This window comes from Cynocephalus volans, chromosome 11 (genome assembly GCF_027409185.1).
Source record: "Cynocephalus volans isolate mCynVol1 chromosome 11, mCynVol1.pri, whole genome shotgun sequence".
NCBI classification, from domain to species: Eukaryota; Metazoa; Chordata; class Mammalia; order Dermoptera; family Cynocephalidae; genus Cynocephalus; species Cynocephalus volans.
In genome coordinates, this window is record NC_084470.1 from 58,830,554 (window position 1) to 58,850,448 (window position 19,895).

General features: G+C 53.0%; 1 protein-coding gene and 1 long non-coding RNA gene across 4 annotated transcripts; one reads left to right on the forward strand and one right to left on the reverse strand.

The window, feature by feature from the left end:
* Positions 1-6,890: 6,890 nt before the first annotated feature.
* Positions 6,891-19,812, reverse strand: CCDC51 (coiled-coil domain containing 51). 3 transcript variants are annotated; one of them, XM_063114975.1, is made up of 4 exons: positions 19,781-19,812; positions 9,495-9,814; positions 8,331-8,495; positions 6,891-7,802 (listed from the first exon to the last, which is right to left on the reverse strand). In XM_063114975.1, exons 2-4 carry the CDS (start codon positions 9,804-9,806, stop codon positions 7,047-7,049), a joined length of 1,233 nt encoding a protein of 410 aa, XP_062971045.1. In that variant the 5' UTR covers positions 9,807-9,814; positions 19,781-19,812; the 3' UTR covers positions 6,891-7,046. The 3 variants fall into 3 exon arrangements, with proteins under 3 accessions (XP_062971045.1, XP_062971044.1, XP_062971046.1); XM_063114974.1 differs by lacking the exon at positions 19,781-19,812 and adding an exon at positions 14,471-14,631; XM_063114976.1 differs by lacking the exon at positions 19,781-19,812 and adding an exon at positions 14,471-14,557 and having other exon boundaries at positions 9,495-9,693.
* On the forward strand, positions 14,727-17,159 carry LOC134391322 (uncharacterized). The gene is made up of 4 exons (XR_010024936.1): positions 14,727-14,815; positions 14,897-14,952; positions 15,034-15,121; positions 16,957-17,159. It is a non-coding gene; the product is annotated as an uncharacterized LOC134391322 (long non-coding RNA).
* Positions 19,813-19,895: the final 83 nt, after the last annotated feature.

The following is a 19,895-nucleotide window of genomic DNA, read 5'->3' on the forward strand; positions in this document are numbered from 1 at the left end:
TCACCTAGCCAGAGGGAAAGCAAAGCGTGAAGCCGGGGCAGAATGTCCCAGGCATGTGGGAGCCCTGGGCTCCCCACCATGGAGGCAACACAAAAGTACCCCTCCCCACTGCCCAGCCTGCCAGTGGAGCTGGGCCCAGCCTGGCCCTCAGCCACCAAACACATTCCACAGAGGATGCCTCCTCAGAGCCCACACAGGGAGGGGGGAGGGTAGCAGAGCCAGGCACCCGAGGGGCCTGGGAAAGGTCAGCTAGGAAGGTGCCTCATGGCTGGCAGAACCTAGTCAGGCCCCCAGCATGGTCCTCTCCCTCCGAGGTCCCTTCCTCTGCACTCTCCCAGTCCCACCCGCTATTCAAACTCCACCATCAAAGCACGCAGGTACATGCCCTCAACACAGGCCAGGGGCTGTCCTAGCCTAAACTGCCAATAGCACACATTGGCAAATCACACTCACACACACCAAGATGCACACATACCACCCCACACACACATGCATACAGCCACACACAAACATATGGGCACTTCCACACTCACATACGCAAGCAGATATAATCTGTACACAGCACAGAAAAACACACACACACCTCCTCATGTTTGGACACCACATAAGGACACATCCATATAAAGACAACCCCCCTACACACAGAAACCACACAATGCACAAACATACACTGCACAGGCACATGTCACTCCCATGCACATTTAGATGCCCACACATACAGATTCACACACACTTCCCTGGTTCAAGATCTATATCCCAGAGAGCTATGGATGCCAGGTCATATCTTGCTATTTCATCTTCTGCAGGTCAGAGTAGAGCCAGGGTCCAGGGTGGGGGGTAAGAGGGGGTGTCCTGGAGGAAGTCATCATGCCTGGCAGTGCCCCCAATCCCTAGGACCTCTGCAAATTTGGGGTACCTGTTCTCTTCACAGACCCCTCCTTGCAGGTCCCTGCTGAGGCTTCTGAGTTGCAAAACCAAGAAACTATGGCAACACCACCTTCCCCAGACCCCAGTGGAGTACCAAGGTTGGTGAAGTGCTGGGATAAACCATGCATCCTAGACTGGGAGACACTTTCCCTACTTGCCTGTGCCCAGGCCACATTGCCCAGCTCATGTTGCCCAGCTCCTCCTGCCACCCAGCTACCAAACTGTCTGTGCAGAATGTCCCAAGCACTTGCTTCCCTTGGCCCAGGTCAGCTCATTTCAGCAGAAGCCTCAGCAGGGTGCTCCTGAGGCTGCCCCAAAATAAGCAGGGATGCTCTATGTACAAGGCTCAGAGAAGGGTCCAGTGGCCTGGTGGGAGCAGGGTGGCCATGGCCACAGCCTGGCTGGGCATTGCTCCCAAAATAGCTTGGGGGTTTCCATTTTTAGTGTGTTGAGAACAGGGCAGCTCTATGGGAGCAGGAACAAGGCCGCCTCTGTTTGCCACCCAAGGGGGCGGGGGGAAAGGGGCAACAGGGAAAGTCTCAAACCCAGCCAGAATCCCAGGACTGTGGCAAGGCCAGGCTGCCCAGGAGCCCCCCACCTTGTTTCCAAGGGATGGGGAAAGAAGGTTTCTTCCTCTGGGAAGACAGGGCCTGCCTGAGGATGGACAGAGGCCATGTCCTGAACTCAAGTGCTCACTCCTCCTGCCACCTCATGCCAGGGATGTGCCCTGGGCATAGGGTCCCATAGTTAGACCAACATTCACTCCTTCATTTGCTTACAAATATTTGCTCAGAGCCTACTGCATGCCAAGGTTCTCCAGCCCTCAAAGGGTAGCATCAAAACCACTCCCCAAATGTGAAATCACAACTGGGTTGAGGGGCCCACAGGAAGAAATGGGCAGGATCAGAACAGCTCCTGGCCAGGCCACATGGAGGTCAGAGGCTGACCTGCTCCAGAGAAAGCTGTCAGTCTTCTTTCATCACAGTCCTCCCTGAAACAGGGCTTCTTACCCTTCTCCACACACCATGGGTGGGGGGAGGAGGAAAGGAAGAAGAGCAGTGACATTTTCTTCTCCATGTTGGGCACATGTATTTCACTTAACCTCTGCCTCAAGCCGCAGAGCAGCCCCCAGCCCCTCCAGTCTAACCCCCCAACTCTCAACCTCACAGTATCTTCCTTGAGCAGAACTGAAATACATCTCCCCCTCTAGCCCCGAGCCCCTGGGTACTCCAGGGCCCGAGGGCTAAAGGTCAAACCCTTCCAGCCCACCCCTGCTCCCACCCACTCCATGCCAGCACTCCTCACACATGCCCTTCGTTCCTGCTGGCCTGAAATGCAGGCTGTGTCACTGCTCCATGCCTTCATGCAGGCTGTTCTTACTGCCTGGTATGCCCACTCCCTCTCAATCCCATTAACTCCTACGCCCAACCGTCATCTCCCTGGAGAGCCTTCCCTGTCCTCCCAGGCTCCTGAGGTGGTGGCTCTGTGGCTGGCCAGCCACCCGGGCATGTATCTGCTTTGGGCTCTCTGAGCCTCAGATTTCCCATTTGTAAAATGGAAGGCAGGACTGCTCTGACCAGTAAACGTGATACAGTGTATGCCTGGCATCAGTGGCACCAACCATGGCCACTTTTCTCCCTGTCCCACCCTCCCACTCTGGACTTGAAGCTCCTTAAAGGCAGGGAGTGTGGCTTTTGATTTGGAGATCCCAGCAACTTGCACAGAGTTAGCACATAGCAGGGGTTCCTGCATGATGAATGAACCCCCATTTCACAGTCAAAGAAACCAACCAGTAGGGAAGATATGGGGCCCACATTTGGCCACCCAAAGGGCAAGGCGCTGGGCCAACTTCTATTAACGACCAGGCCAGAGCAGACTGAAAAAGCTTATTTAGAACCAGGCCTCCTGTCCCCAACTTGTGCAGTCAGGATCTCCTGCCCACTCCCCACATCTCAGGCCCTGTCCAGGCTCAAAGCCAAAGGCTAACTCTATCTGTGTCCAGGCCTGCCCAGAAGTCTCTTCTAAGCCCACCTTTCTCTGAACCTCTTCAGCAGGGCCCAAGACTGCCTAACTTCTCTCTGCAAAGAGCAAGCACCTCCCGGATTCTCCTGGAGTGTCCTCACCAACCAAAGGGGCTCACAAACTTCCACACCTGCAGAGGGGCCATACCCCAGCCCACATTTACCTTGTCTGGGAGTTAGTGAGAAACCGGCCTTCCCTTTCTGCCCTCCTGATCGACTCCCAGGGTCCACCAAAGAGGCGAGTTACTTATTGACAGTGCAGTAGTGCACACTGCCTGCCCCCTTTTCTGTGTGTTGAGGTGAGGTGGGGGGATCCACCAGGCACCTATGATGACCCAAGGCATTCATCAATCACCCACCGAATGTGTGTTTGGGGGGGTCCCCCTCTGGGTGTCGGGAGACTCGTGGTGGTCCGCCTTTGTCAGTCCCGCCGAGGGCAGCCTGGAAGGCTGTTGGTACTAAGGGGAAGCCTCGACCTCCCATTCGGCTCTTCCTCGGCCCTCCTACATCCCCTCCTCCCCGGGCCGCGGGGAGAGGACCCCACCAGTGGCCCTGGGAGGGCGGGGAAGGGGCCGGCCGGTCCCGGGCAGCGGCGGCGGCGGCGAGGAGGGGGCGCGGAAGAGCAGCTCCACCTCCTCTGCCTCCCAATCGCGTTACAGGCGGAGCCGCCAGAGTTTCCTTTCGCGCAGAGAAGTGAGGTCCCAAGTCCCAGGACCGAAGCCGCCCACCACTCACCTGGGCTGCCCCTTCCTTGCGAGAGTGAGGCCTCAGGCCGTCCCACCCGGGGCGCGCAGCCTCGCCCCCGCCCCCGCAGCCCCGGCCTCGAGCCCCGCACTCACCACCCGGCGGGGCCCCGCGGGATGTGCGCGCCGAGGCCGGAGCCGGCCGCTCCGGGCTCGGGATCTGCGCGCAGCGGTCTCCCCCCCGCCCGGAGATGGGTCTGGCGGAGCCGCAGCTGTTACCCGGAGACGGAGGGGCAGAAAACTGCGCCGGCTGCCCGCCCCTCCCGCCGCGGCGCTGCCACCGCCGGGAACAAAGGAGACAAAGCCGCGTCGGCCCGGCCCGGCTCCGCTCCTTCCCCCCCTCGCCCGCCGGGCCGCCCTCCCCCCGCCCGCCGCCCGGGCTAGGCCGGAAGCAGCCGGGAAAGCCGGGCGCGCGACCCCGAGCCGCCCGGGACCCCGCATTCCAGCCCCGCGGGCTCCGCGTTTACCGCCGGCAGGGGGCTCAACCCCTCCCGCTTGGGGAGGGCAAGCTGCACGGCGGTGGTAACCATGGTAACGCCGGTCGCGGCGGGGGGAGAGGAGTGAATCCCAGAGCGAAGGCGGCCCCGCCCCGTCCCCACCCGGCCTCACCTGTGCCCGCGTTGGAACCGGAACTGGGCGCTCTCCTGGGATGGGAGGGGCCGGGCTGGGAGGTCGCGCTCCGCACCCCCAGGTGCTGCGGGTACAGCGCACCCACCTCTTCCCGCCCCGCTAGAGCGGGGTCGGACTCGAGGACCCTCACCTGCCTGGCCGGTTCGGGAGCCACCTCCCCACCTCCTCGCCTTGTTCAGCGCCAGGAGTTCCCTCTTTCCCTTCCAGTACCCAGCTCCAGTGGTCGTCCTCCCCCAACTTTCTCAACCTGAATTCTCAGGCTCCTAGTTTCTCCCCTTCGCACCCGGCCCTGCCCACCGCCCCTTTTCCCAGGTCTCCTCAACAGCCAACCCCTCCTTCCGGCCCCACCTCTGGCTGTTTGGGAAGAGCACGGCCTTGGACCTGGGTTTGCGCCGTCACTAAGCCATGTAACCTGACACTCCCCCCTCCCCAAGCCTATTTGCTCACCGGCAAGTGGGGGTGATACCACCCCTAACCGGGCTGTTAAAGCAAGGCATACCGGCTGCAGAGGTGCACAAGCAAGAGCTCATTTCCTTCCTTTCTTCCCAGGCCTGTACCTGGACCCGCCCCAAGCTGAGAAGAGGGCAAGTCTGGACTCCCTCACTGGCAAACACCTGGGCCTTCTGCAGGAAGAAAAGCTGGGCAGAAGGGTTCTCTCCTGAGGCCCGTTTGTGCCCTGTGCAGGGAACTTCACACCCCTGCCTGGTCACCACAAATTCAGGAGCCAGGACTTGGCCTATCCTATTAGGACTTTTGGAGGACTTTAGCTGAAGGCCATTGGCACAGCCTCTTGGAAGACAAATCCGTTTCACACATACATCACCTGGAAGCCTCCAGGGCCTTCACAGGCTAGGGAAACCTCAACCAGGAAATTCAGGTTATCCACAGTGGCTACGGCCTTAAGAGCTAACAACCACAGACACCTTCTCACCTCACATCCCTTATCAAGGGTCTCCCTTCACTCTGTCATCTACCAGACTCTGTGCCTTTCAAATTCTCCCTCCCCAAGTCCTCAGGTCACCTCTTTCCTACACCCCTACTTCCAGCATCTGAATCTAGGTGCTCAGCACCTTGTCAGCACCAGCATGGCAGTCCCTCCCCAGTTTCCTCACCTCTGGCCTCTGACTTCGGAGACTGCCAACCTGGCACTCCAGGTCCTTCAGCTTATGCTGCACAACTCCCACACACCTATCACCACCTCAGCCAGGACAGTCTGCCCCCAATACCACACTCACCTTGGTTTTCCTGCCTCTGCAGCTTGTGGGGGCTCTTTCCATGTGCCTGGAATCCTCCCCTACCCAAATCCATCCACCGAAGTGCACACCCTTCAGGACGTACCTCACCCCAGAGGGGAACCTGGGACTTCCAAACCCCACAGCCCCTTTCATCTCTACAGATATGGTGCCTCCTGTCCCAACAGGAGTGTGAACACTATTAAGTGCAAGAGTCATTCCATCCCATGCCTTCTGGGGAACCACTACTCGCCAAGGATGGAGTGACCAAATGATGGAAGGACTAGGTACTCAGAGGTTCAGAGAACCCATGGGGCCATTCAGGCCATGCTAGCTGTACACGACTGAGCGTGGGCTTCAAGAAGGGAAGGTGCCTCATAGAAAACACTTCTGGTTCCACAGTCCTCTGCTGAGAGTCAGCTCTGCACAGATGAACAAGCCCCCACTCATGGACCCTGCATATAAGCTGCAGAGCACTCTGAAAGAAGGTGGGTTTTCCATTACGTGCCAGACCTCCAATACTCAAACTCAAGTATACAGTGCCAGCCCATAGCTCCTATTTACATGGGAACACAGGCCACCTGTGGCCTTTAGCCCAGGAAGTCAAGGGTCCCTGTTCCCCTCTGAAAAGGGAGAAGTCAGAGGTTCTCAGGGCAGTTGGTATGCCCCACTACACCTGCCACCTGTGGGAGGCCCCCCCATCACTGCCTCTCCATGCACACTGCTGGTGACCTAAACTCTGGTGCCTGTCAAGATCATCCCAAGGCTGTGTGTGGGAGCACACCAAGCCCCAGTGGCACACTGGTGGTGTTCAAAGCACTGTCTGTACCAGGGATCCACATTAGCCACCAATCCCTGTAATTATGTCCCCAGCAACATTTATCAACCATTCCCCCAATCTCTCTTTCCTGCTCTCCTCTGATCACTTTTCCAGCATTAGAACCAGGAGGTTCTCCCCATCATGGCAGAGAAAGTGATCCAGAAGAGGGCAATTAACCATGGTCACCAGTGAGTGGGCAGCAGAACCTAGCCTGGAATCCCCAGGCCACCTGACACAGGAAGGTCAGGTAAGGGGAGGACAGGCCAGGAAATCCAAACTGAAAACCCAGGTCTCAGGAATGAATGCATCCAAAACAGTCCTGAACAGAGGACCAAGAGGAGATGAGAGAGGAACTAAAAGAGGCAATTACCCTGACTCCAGACCCAACCCTCGAGTCATGGATCTCAATTTCAATGGACAAAACTCAGTCTGACATACATCATTTTTAAATAAAATCTCTAAGACATTTTAATTGGACATTAGCACAAAGTTTTGATAACTAATGTAAATGAGCGCTGCTTACACAGCAAAGTATGCCTGCTGGTGAGCCACACAGATGGTGCTCAGACTCAGGTTGTGTATGCCCCCAAAGGCTCACTTCATTGCTGGGATTCTCTAACTAAATCCACATTCACAACTACCCCCTCAGACCCTCTGAAGGAGAGTCCAGGGGCTAGCTGGACCTGAACAGCATGTAGAGCACAGGCAGTGTGGCCACAAATGTCAAACAGGTGGCCAGCGTGCTAAAGATGGTGTTCCTGTTGACTTGGGCTTCTAGCCTCTGCTCCATATCTGACAGTGCCAAGATCATGCTCCCCTGCTCCAGCAAGGAGCTGGGCACAGCCTTGTCTCCTGGCTCCACCGGGCCTGGATGTGCTGCAGACTTTGCAAGCTGAACCACCCCAGCCACTTGGCTGAAAGTCTTTTCCAGGCCATCAAGCTGTTCTTGTAAACCCTCTAGACATGAATGGACCTGCTTGGAATGACTGAGCTGCTCTTCCAATGCAGCTGAAAGGACATCTGTGTTTCTGTCCTGAGTAGGGGAAGTATCTGCCCGTGACCCAGAGCCCTGCTCCAGCCCAGCGTGCACCAGACCCCTCAGGTCCACCATGAGGTCATGGAGGTCCCTCTGCTGGAGGGAGTAGCTAGACGCCTGTTCTCGGATGGCCTCCTGGAGACTCACAGGCCCCTTCTGTGCCTCCAGGAGCAAGGCCTTCAGCTCCTGTAACCGTACACGGTTCACATAGGTGGAGCCAGCCACACCAATCAGGGCTCCCAGGACTGACCCAATGAGGGACCAGTTCTTGGTCCTCTCAGCCCTCGTGCGCTCCTTCTCATGACTTTCCCGCACAGCAGCAGAGAAGAGGGAAAATTTCTCTCGTTCAGCATCCTCTGCACGCAGATAGGCCATGCGAAGCCTCTTCTCCTCCTGCAGAAGCAAAGCTGTGTTACACAGTAGCAAGGCATCCCTGCAGCTGTAGCCACCAGATGGCCCACTACTTTGCACCTGGCACAGACTACATGCTCCATAAATACATGCAGAATGAATGAAAGCCTCATAAATCTGGGTGGGTGGGGGGACCAAAGGAATTGGGAGTGGCTGAAGTGAATTGTGTGATCTTCCCAGCTGAGTAGTCTTGGCTTTGACCAGACCTGCAGTGACATTACAGAATGTGTCTAAAGGAAGGGAAGTGTCTGGCGCTCCCTAGGCCAGTCCCTCCTTGCTACTCCCTCCTCAGCAACCTGGGTTCCAGACTATACAGCCCTGGACTACCGTCCCTAGTACTCCAGGAGGAAGTAGCTGGACAGGATCTGGAAGTCTGAGGTCCTGTACCTCCATAGGAGCTTCTGGTTCACTTCTTCACTAGGCTTCTGACCACCAGACCAGTCAAGGTTCCCACCCGGCAGGCTAGAGTGCCTGTCCAGGTGAGAAAGGGCTGCCTTCAGAAGTGCTTACCTGCAGCATCCTGTGCTCCATAGTAGCCAGTTCCAGGTACTGGTTGTCCTCCCTGGAGACACGATCCAAGCGGTCCCTCACCTCCTTTAGCTTGGCCTGCTGAACTTCCAAGTCCTCCCGAGCCTCTCGGACAAGCCCGCGAGCCACCATGAATACTCTCTCTGCCTGTGGAGAGTACAACAGAGGCCGTCTGCTCATTCTCTCCACACCCACACAGGCTCAGCTCCATTCCCAACAAGGCTGTGGCCAAGAAAAGGTCACTGGAGTATCAGCTGCACAGAGTAGAAACAAAGTCCCTTAAACACTAATCCTGCTCACCCAGTGGAACTCAAAGTGTAGCCCTGGGCCACACCCATCAGGATCACCAGATTTATCCATTCAAGTAGAAATAACATGCCCCTGAGAAATCTGATAACAGCCAACAGTGCACATAATATGTGTCCATCAAACCCAGCCAATTCTTGCCTGATACAAACCACTGTAAAGAACCTATGTTCTTATGCTGTTTCCCAAGTGCTACCTCATTTATGCCTCATAACAACGCCACAAAAGGCACTGCCATGGTCTTGAGTTTGTAGACCCGGGAACCCCAGTGCAGCCAAGCTCACAATCTCCAAGGGGAGAGATGGCACCATGTGCCTCAAAGCCCCCAGCTGAACTCCAGGTTCTTCCCACCTTGCTAACCTGCTCTGTGCCTAAGCAGGAGTTGGAACAGAGTCGGCAGAAAGCATTTCTGCCGCCTCAAAGGACTCGACAACCACAGGCAGCTCTTTCCACCTCACAGTATGCTGCTTCCCGGTGCCCTCTACTTTCAGAAGGGATACCGTGATCACACACAGTAACGCAGCAACCCTCCATCCCCAAACAGTCAATGAAGGAAGTGTTTACTGGACTAACAGAAGGGATGTTAATGGCCAGGGACTTACTGGTACACAGTGACTGTTTTCAGGAAGACTGGGGGGCAGAGGTACAAAGAGACTATCGTCCCAGTAGTATCAAACTCAGGTTTCCATGTGAGAAATGAGTCTAATCCCTCCACCAGAAAAGGCAAGTCTGGGTATGGCTCCCCAGCACCATGTGGCTGATAACTTGTTTGGTAGGAGTCACCAAGCCACATTTCCCAAGGCAGAAAGCAGAGCCAACCACCCCGGTTCCCCTCCTCACCTCAGTCACGTTTCCCTGGGCCTCTCGAACCTCATTGAGTCCAACAAACTCTTCATATCTGTCGCACCAAGCCTTGGCTGTGGAGGAGGCTCTTTGCTGAATGCTGTGCCCCAGGGCTCTTCCCAGTGCTGGGAGCCGGTGATACAGCCCAAGGGCCGCCTCCTCAGGTCTTTTCTCTCCAGGCTGGCTGGGGCCTGGGCTGCAGAGAGTCCTTGTCATAAAGAGGTCCCTTCCAAGGAGGCCTCTCCGCACCAGTATGTGGGACACACCCACAGTGTGCTGCATGGCAAACACAGGACTGCACCCTGTCATCGGGAGATCTGTGAGGGGGATGCCAGACAGATCAGCTTGCAGCTGAGAAAGGCTGGACATAAGTCAGGTCTGAAGGCCTGGGGACAGTTCTGAACAGACTAGCCTCCACTTAAATCATTTAAACTGAGCACCACTCTGTTGGGCCTAGAGACTGCAGCACCCGAGGCAAGAGGGTGGTCGGGCTTTCCCCTAGGTGTTCCTGGACAACAGAACACATTTAGGGAAGAAATTACATAGGATATCATGCTTCCGACTTCCCTCCCTGACGCCACACAAACCAGAGCCTCCCACTCAACCCACCTCCCGGCATCCCTCAGGTCTCTCTGTTGTGACTTGGATGAGAATCCTGTTGCCCAGTTTAGTGATAATGTCAAAGAAAGTTCTCAACCTGAGTTGTGTCCATGCTGACAATGCCCCACAAAGATTCATCAAGACACCAAGGGAAGTTATGGAACTGAGGGGAATTCATGGAAGATTAAGATCCAAAATCATTTCTCTAAAAGACTTTCAAAACCAACTTCCCAGACTCCCTGAGGGCTGCCTCAGCACTGGGGAAGCAGAGTTTCAATTATATGCAAGGACATAAGGACACACGTCATTCACATCCCAAGGCAGAGAACTCTAAGCTCTCCCCTGAGAGGATAATTCCAAGGAGGAAAAAAACTGCTTTCTCCACAACTGACAACTTTTCTTAGGTTCACACCAACCCTTCTCCTCCTGCCCTCCAACCAAACTTTTCAAGCTACCAACTCCCGGTCTCACATTTCTCGCCTTCCATAAGCTTTCTCCCCTCTCCAACCTTAGTCACTGATCAACAGGTTAGGCTTCTTTAATCTTTCCCTTTTCAACCCTGCTTTGATGTTTGGGCCCTAGCAACACTTACTTCTCATTACCTGAACAGCAAAGAGAGTCTCCCATTATGCAGAGTCAGGCCTTGCCTGAGCCCAAGAGCAGCAGCGACTTTCTTTAAGGACCCCAAAGAGTGGGCCAGGTGACCCATGTTCCTGGGAAAACCTAGCCCTGCAGCACCCTCCTCTAGCCAGACCACACCTTAAAGACCCCAAGCACTGATACTGGCTGTCAAAGCGACACCTGGTGGCCAACCAACCAGGCCAGAGAGAAAAATGCACAGGGAGCTGGGGACAGGAAGACTGATGGGAGGAGCTCCAGTTACAAAACAGACAAGGGCTTCCCGATACAAGGTGAAGTGGAAGAGACATGCCCATGGCATCCAAGCCTTCTCCCCATCATGCTGCACTGGGAACAGTCCTTGGAGAAGCCCAGGCCCCCTTGAAAACAAAGTTGGTTGCTCAAAGTGGGCCCAAGCTAAGAGCCATAGAAGGGGATATCTCTGTGACACTGGTTCCAAGCTGGTGCTCCACCTGAGCCCCTGGGCCCCATTCATAAGGCCTGGGCAAGCCTCCCAGGCCTCAGCACCAGCGCCCGTAGCACACAGGTTGTGATCTCACAACAGCCCTGCAGGTGTACTCTTCAACAAAGCAACAAAGCACACAGCCCTGCAGCCCTGCCAAGCACAGCACCTTCGCAGCGATGCTCGGCAGAAAGGTGTCTGTCCCCCTTGGCTGTCACCACTTCCTCACCCCCCTCCTCTCTTGGTCTCACTCCATGACTGAGGCTGCTCTTCTCGAGGCCCCTCAAAACTTCCGCCTTGCTATATCCAGCAGGTGCTTCTCACATTTCTTCCCCAACACCCTCTCTTCCTGAAAGCACTGACCCCTCTTTGCTTCGTCCAACCTTCTCAGCCTCCTTTTCCTGCCCCTACTCTACTAGCCACACCCACACTTGGATCCCAGGAAGGTCACCCATCCCTGGCAGAAATGACAACTACAGCCCCCTATGCAATCTTGGCTTCTTGCTCTGCCCCCCACTGCCTGTTCTCCACATGAAAGCCAGAAGCTCTGTGAAAACATGAGTCAGATTATATCCCTCTGTTCAAAACCCCAACAGTTCCCACCTCACCCAGCATGAACACCAGTCCTGGCAGTGGCCAACAAGCCTGCCTCTCAGCCCTCATCTTATTCCTTCTATCTCTGTACCCACTCCAGCAACCCTGACATGCTAAGCACGATCCTGCCACACCGTCTGCGCCCTGCCACTTCCTCAGACTAGACCACTCACTCTTCCTCCATAAGTCTACTCCCCTCACCCTGACATCTGTGTCTTCACTGAAATGTCACCTCTCAGCAAGGCCTTCCTTGACCACTCCCTCCCAGGCCACCTGCTTTATTTTTTTCCATCAGACACATATTTCTTTGTTTATGTGTTGGCTAGCCCCTCACTAGAACATAAACTTGCTGACAGCAGGGACTTTGCCTTATGAGGGAATGTGTCAATAACTCCAAGTTGTTTTTCCACTCCAGTCCCTCCTCTCACAGACTCTTCACCCCACGCCACCACCCAGCCTGTCGCTCAGCCCACCTAGATGTCTCACAACCCTCTCAGCCAGCAAGGAGAAGAATGCTCCTGGCAGAGGAAAAAGGCAAAAAGCACTTGAGGTTGTCCAAAACCTGAAAGGCAGCCAGTGCAGCTGGCAAGTAGAAGCAGAGAAGAGTGGACGGAGGAGAGCCTGGACAAGTGGACAGAGGCCAAATTAAATAGGGTCCTGAGGGCCAAGGTCAGGATCTTGCCCCTACAAATCCATTCTCTCACTCCATCTAGATGACTGTCTCCTACCAACTGCCCTTTCCTCAAACCTCCATCACCTGTACCTCATCCTCACTTGCAGCTAATGGCTTGCTTCATTCTTCGCCAAGAAAATAATTTAAAAATTGGAAGAGAACTTCTACAAACTCACACCATACCTTCCCAACTGCCAGAATCTGCCCCACTTCCACTTTCTCTTTTGATCCTTGGGATGACAAATCCATGCTCCTAGGAAAGATCAACCTGTGCCCCAGGTCCCGTGTACTCTCCCCTCCTCAGGCACTGCTCAATAATGATCTGACACCCCCTCCAGTAACTACCCCATTTCTCTGCTCCCCTTGTAAAACCAAATCCCTTGACAGATTATCTGAACTCACTGTCTCCAGTTCCTCTTCTCCCATTCTCTCTTAAACCCTCTCTGATCTGGCCTTCACTCCTACCATGTCACTGGAACTGCTCTTACCCAGGTCATGTCCACACTGCTAAATACAATGATCAGTTCTCAGTTCTCATCTCACTCACCCTGTCAGCAGCCTGTGCCTCATGATAGCTCCCTCCTCCTTCAAATGCCATTTTTACTTGGTTTCCAGATGCCATTCATCTCCCTAACCTCTGGACATTGTGATGACCCCGAGCTTGATGTTCAGACTCCTCTCTCATCAGAGCATGTGATTTTAAAAACCATCTATGAAAATGTTCTAAAATTGATTGTGGTGATGGTTGTGCAACTCTGCGAATACACTAAAAACTACTGAATTATACCCATTAAATGAATGAATTGTATGGTATGTAAATTATATTTCAGTAAAGCTGTTATTTAAAAGAAAAAAAAAAACTATACTGACTTCTCCAGCCTATATCTCTCTTCAAGGTTCCAGGCTCATTTATTAAACTGCCCAACCCATATCTCTGCTTGAAAATCTAATACGGATCTCATCTTCCCCTCCCAAACCTTTTTTTCCCATGGTCCTCTTCATCTTGGTTGACAGCAACCCCAAGTACAAATACTCAAGCCCAAAACCTTGCATCATCCCTGACTATTCACTTTCTCTCCCACCTCACATCCAACCTATCAGCAAATGCCACTAGTTTTCTAAATCCAGGATCCCTCCTCTTCTTACATCTGCCAGTGCTACCAGGTGGTCCCAATGACCAACATCTCTTGCACGGATTATCCCAAGAGCCTCCTGACAGATGTCTCCCTGCCTCTACTCCAGCCCCTACAGTCTACAGTCAACAGAGTAGCCAGTGGTCCTTTCAAAACATAGGTGAGACCATGTCTCACTCTGCTTAAACCCTACAATGACTCCCTATTACTTTCAAGGTAAATGCCAAAGTCTTTTCCATGGCCTACAGGGCATGGCTCTTGTTCCTCCCTTTTCTCACTCCACTCCAATCACATAGACCTTGTTAATGTTGCTGGGACACTCCATGCTATCCCCACCTCAGGGCCTCCGCACCAGCTGTCTGCTGTCTGCACTGCTTGCTCCCTCACCTCCTTCAAGCCCTGCTCAAATGTCAGCTCCTGGGGAGGTCTTTCCTAACCACCCTATCAGAAATCGCCATCCCACCCCCACCCTTGCATTCCTTACCCACTTTCCCTGCTTTATTTTTCTTCACACATATATCATGTAAACTGCAACATGAATTTCACTTACTTTCTTTGCTTATAGTCTGTCTCATCCACTACAATGTCAGCTCTGCCAGGGCAGGCAGTTTTGTTCACTGCTGTACCTCCAGTATCTAGAATACTATCTACATATAGTACATACTCAACAAAATGTACTGCGTGAATAAACAGAATTCGCAACGGGTGCACCCCTGACTACACTGTAAAACCCAAACTGCTTCCATTGGCTTCCAAAGCTCTTGGACATGGTGATCTAGCCCCCGCCCACTTGTGCCACCTCCCCTCCTATCTCCTTCCAGCCACGCTGTGCTTTCCTCGGATCCAGGTACGTGTAGTGCTTCCAGGACTTTGCGCGTGCCATTCCCTCTACCTGCACTGCTGTTCCCGTGCACGGTCACAGGCCTGGCGCCTCTCGGTTAAGGAACTCTTGCGTGGTTCCGGATCCTCCCCAGCAGGACAACTCTACCCTCTCGTACCTCGCGCGCCTGCAGCACCCGAGCTGCAACCCCGACCCAGCTTCTGCCACTCAGTTGACCTCTGACCGGTTAGTACCCGCCCCTGGAGGGCCGCATCCGGTAACGGAGAGCAACTTCCTGACTAAGAGCCAATCAGCAGGCCCATGTCACGGTACAGGAGTAGGGGGTGGGACAGTGAGCTCCATTTCTGGTGGTAGGGTTTGGGGAAGGGGCGGCAGGCGCCATGTCCGGCCGAGAAGGTAAGTGTGGTGGGGCTGCGGGGACGGCAGGGCGGGGACCGGACGGCGGGGACGGGCTGAACGTGCACGTGTCGCCCACAGGTGGCAAGAAGAAGCCCCTGAAACAGCCCAAGAAGCAGGCCAAGGAGATGGACGAGGTGAGAGCGGGAGCGGAGGCGCGGGCGGGCGCGAAGGGACCGGGGACCGGCCTGGAGTGAATCCGCTCTGCCCCTCCTTAGGAAGACAAGGCTTTCAAGCAAAAACAAAAAGAGGAGCAGAAGAAACTAGAGGAACTGAAAGCGAAGGCCGCGGGGAAAGGCCCCCTGGGTAAGTGAGGGCCGAATGGCGCTCGAGCCGTACAAACGCTCGGAGCGCCAGTTGGGATGAGGGCCCGGGCGGGTTTCTTGCCTGCCTCGTTGGTGAACTGCGAGGTCTCGGTTCCTGTCGTCCGCTACGGCGACCGGCCGTAGCTGCTCCTGGATTTGCAGCAGCGGGAAGGGGCGGGAGCCAGAACCGGGTTTGGAATTTATTTACCTGAGACGCAGATTTACTTCTGAGTGCGCCTAAAGGATGAAGTCCAGACTCCTCGGCGTGCCATTGCTCCATATGCTTTTTTAACCTAAACCCCCACCATTTTGCTTCTTCTTTTCCTTTACGTGAGAGGAATAGATTACGTTTTAAAAGATTTTTTAGGCCCAGCACTTTATGTGCTACTTAAACGCTGTTTTACATTCATCAAACTAGTGATTATTTCCTCCACAGTTATCTCTGCCCTATTTGAGCACTGTGAGCCACACTAGAGACGAGGAAGGTAGGAGTGTCATCCAGGGCTTCCCAATTCCTCTATCCCAGGGGATTTGATCCATCATTGTTTACCCACACAGTCCTGAGGTTCTAGCTATTGAGATTGCTTTTCGGAATGATGTGAAGTACCTTGCACCTTTTCTTAATCTGTGATTGTGTATACATGAGAAAGTGTGTGTGTGTGTGTGTGTGTGTGTGTGTGTGTGTGGCCTTTGTGTGTGTGTGTGTGTGGCCTTTGTGTGTGTGTGTGTGTGGCCTTTGCAGGTGTGTGTGTGTGTGTGTGGCCTTTGCAGGTGTGTGTGTGTGTGTGTGGCCTTTGCAGGTGTGTGTGTGTGTGTGTGTGTGTGTGTGTGGCCTTTGCAGGTGTGTGTGTGTGTGTGTGTGTGTGTGTGTGGCCTTTGCAGGTGTGTGTGTGTGGCCTTTGCAGGTGTGTGTGTGTGTGTGTGGCCTTTGCAGGTGTGTGTGTGTGTGTGTGGCCTTTGCAGGTGTGTGTGTGTGTGTGTGGCCTTTGCAGGTGTGTGTGTGTGTGTGTGTGTGCAAGGGTTTGGGTGTGTGTGTGTGTGTGGCCTTTGCAGGTGTGTGTGTGTGTGTGTGTGTGTGTGTGTGTGGCCTTTGCAGGTGTGTGTGTGTGTGTGTGTGTGTGCAAGGGTTTGGGTGTGTGTGTGTGTGTGGCCTTTGTGTGTGTGTGTGGCCTTTGCAGGTGTGTGTGTGTGTGTGTGTGGCCTTTGCAGGTGTGTGTGTGTGTGTGTGTGGCCTTTGCAGGTGTGTGTGTGTGTGTGTGTGTGGCCTTTGCAGGCGTGTGTGTGTGTGTGTGTGTGGCCTTTGCAGGCATCAAAGTGTTAGCACCGTGTTCTAAGCACCATGTTCTAACCAACTGAACTAACTGACCAGGTCACTCAGTTGGTTAGAGCATAGCCTTGTATCACCAAGGTCAAGGGTTCAGATCCCTTTGGCCAGCTGTCCAAAAAAATAAAAGAATATGGACTTGGAAGTCACCCTACCTTGGTTGAAATCCTGGCTCATCACATACCAGCTTTATAAACTTGACTACCACCACCTAACACTAAGACTTCTTTAACTGTAAAATGAGTTGATATGGCATGAGGATTGAATGATCTGATCTGTGAAGTACACAATAGTATAGATCCAGACCAGTGCACAGCCATTGCTTGTGCCCCTTCCTCAACCTCATTCTACCTTTGCCCAGAATAGACAACATCGGTAAAGCCACTGTGCATGTTTGTATCAAAGTGAATGCCCAGTACAAGAGCCAAGCCTTACTAGGATCCACATCAGACCCATAGTGCTTCTACTATAAGAACTGCATTTTCTCCTGACTTTTTTTTTTTCTTTTGCAGCCACAGGTGGAATTAAGAAATCTGGCAAAAAGTAAGCTGTTCCTTGTGCCTGAGGTGATGGGGACCCTTGATTCCATTCTTATTTGAACATCTAGATTCCCTGCCATAACATCTTTTGCCACCTATAGCTAGAATGAAGTGTTGTCGTGGAGCCTGTTGTACATTTAAGAATAAACTTTTGTAAAAAAGAAAGAAAGTAGTCATATGGTGGCTCATTGTCTCTTTAGTTGTTTTCACTCAGCCATTCCTACCTTAGCTGTGAATTTAAAGTAAACAGCCCAGAATCCTGCCAAAGTCTGCTCTTTGGTCTTTGTTCTGCCCTGAATTCTGTATCACCTGGAATTAAACCAACTCATTTGAAAAGCTGTCATTCTTGTGTGGTGGTATACCTGACGAGATACCTTACACGAGGGTAGTGAAAGAATTTGTACTTTGGAAAGAAAACCCATCTTTCTCTCTGTGGCATCCAATATGCCATATGTTTTAATGGAGTTATTCATCTGCTTGTGTGCACACACTGGGGCATATAACAGCGAACAGATCCTATTGTCAAGAAACTTTTCTATTGTGGCAGGGGGGCAGGACAAATACATACAATATGCCCTATGAAAGGGAGATTCCTGAAAGTCTCTAAGAACCAGGCTCCCTCAGAAGCCCTCAGGACTGCATTTCCACCAGGGCTTTCCAGAAAGGTCTTTGCTGGGTTCCCATGTCTTATTATCCCACATTCAGTCCATCAGCAAAATGGGCTGGCCAGTTAGCTCAGTTGGTTAGAGCACGGTGTTATAACACCAAGGTCAAGGGTTCAGATCCCTGTGACAGCCAGCCAGCAAAACAAAAACTCCATCAGCAAAATCTGATCTCATATTCCCTCCAATACCATCTTCCCATTCTAACCCTATAATCCTTTACCTGGATTATTGCAATCACCTCCAAATTTATCTTCCTGCCCCTGGCCTTGCTCCCCTGCAGTCTAATCTTCACTCAGGACCCAGGGTGATCTTGTTAAATTGCAAGTCATACTTTGTCTCTCTCTGGCTCAGAATTCTTAAGTGGCTTCTTAGAGCAAAAGCCAAAGTCATTACAATGACCAGTGAGGCTCTAAGAGATCTAGACTATTCATAACCCTGGTCCAACTTCAGCCACGGTACCCTACATTCCAGGTAAGCTGCTTCACTGTTTTCACCAACTCTTGATTCTCTCTGTCACACTATTCTAGATACTGCATACTCCCTCCCTTCCTTTAGAGAAACAAAACTCAAGTATCACAATAGTGAGCGCTTCCCTGATCATTTAAAGGGGCATTCTCAATGTCTCTTGCCCTGTTCCTTTTTCTTCTGACTTGATTATCTACCATCCCTCACTAAACTAAATTCCAGGAGGATAGAGACCATCCATAACGTGTGCTAAATATGTATTGAAGTAATTCAGAGGCCCAAGTCGATTTCCCCTTCAGGCCCTTGATACAACTATGAGAATAATGCTAATAATGCTAAACTTTCTCTGAGGATGTGCTTTCCAAAAGGGCTCTGGAACCATTCTGAGACTTTGCACAGTCGAAACTGGAAAAGGTTTTGATAGATTGGGACCTGTTTTATGACTGTAATGTACTAGATATTAACAGCCTGCTTCAGTCCTCTCCAGCAAGTTACTGCTCCTTTATTTGATGGAACCTAATCCTTCCTGACAAATGAAGAACAATCCTGCCTACCTTCAGAACCAGAGACCTGAAGCAATTAAGACTCAAGCATTCAGGCTGCTTGGTTAGCTAGCTCAGTTGGTTAGATCTCCATGTTGTTAATACCAGCGTCAAGGGTTCAGATCCTCCTACCAGCCAGCTGCCAAAAAAAAAAAGACTTAAGCATTCAACATTTGGGCAGCTATCTGAGGGAGCCTACCAGTTGCTTCAAAAAATTCTATTAAGTCCTTAGACATTCTAGGCCCTGACGGCAATCTCCTTTTTACGTAATCTTCCTTACATTTACTCTCCCAAGTTTGGCCCTGAACATGCAACGTTGAGAAGTCTTGCTCCTCTTACTCTCCAGTGCTAATCCCCTATTATCCTGTCAGGCACTCAAGCCCAGTTCAAATCCCTGGCCCTCTGAAGCGTTACCTTCTCTCTCTGCCATAGGTAACTCCTACCTGACACTTGTGTGGTCTACCATTTGGTGTTGCATTCTTATCTGAGTAGTCATCTCTGCCAGCTTCCTACCCCTTTATCTTACTAACTGCCACTCAACTTGTAGGACAGCCCAGATGCCTCTTCCAGGGGGCCTTCCTTGAGATCCCGAGCCTCACTCATCTCTAAACGACCACCCTCACTCGTGCGACAAAAAGACTCCAACGCTCTCAGAGGAAAGAATGAATCAATGTTAATAGCCCGAGCAGTTCCCATCCCCTCCCACACAGGTACACCATTCTCAGAACCACCCTTTCTCCTTGGACCTTTCCTCCTCCCCAGCCCTACACATGCACACATTTGACATTTACTATTCTGGAAGATGTCTGCTCACAACAGCTCTATTCATACTGCTCGCTCAACCCCATTCTTCCGGCCTCCTCCCCAAGAGATCCACGGGGCATTTGAGAGGTGAGTCTGGCGGGAGGAGGACAGCGAGGCCACAGAGACCAGACCCCTGAATGCTGCCTGCCTCTCAGACGCACACATGTGAATATCAGAGCGAATTGCTCCCACAGGGCTCTGTATTCCATGGAGTGCCAGGGAGGGGATGCAAAGACACCCGCGCGGTGGGGCTGGTGAGCCTCGGACCCGCATCCCTGGTAACTCCGATCGCATCGCACCGAGTACTCGCCGCAGACCTACCGAGTCCCGGCGGCGGGCAGCAGAGCGCTGGGCGGGCCGGGGCCGAGACAGACAAGGACTCGGCAGAGAGTGGCGGCGCGCTGGAATGTGTGTCATTCCTCCGCGCCCGGCGGCT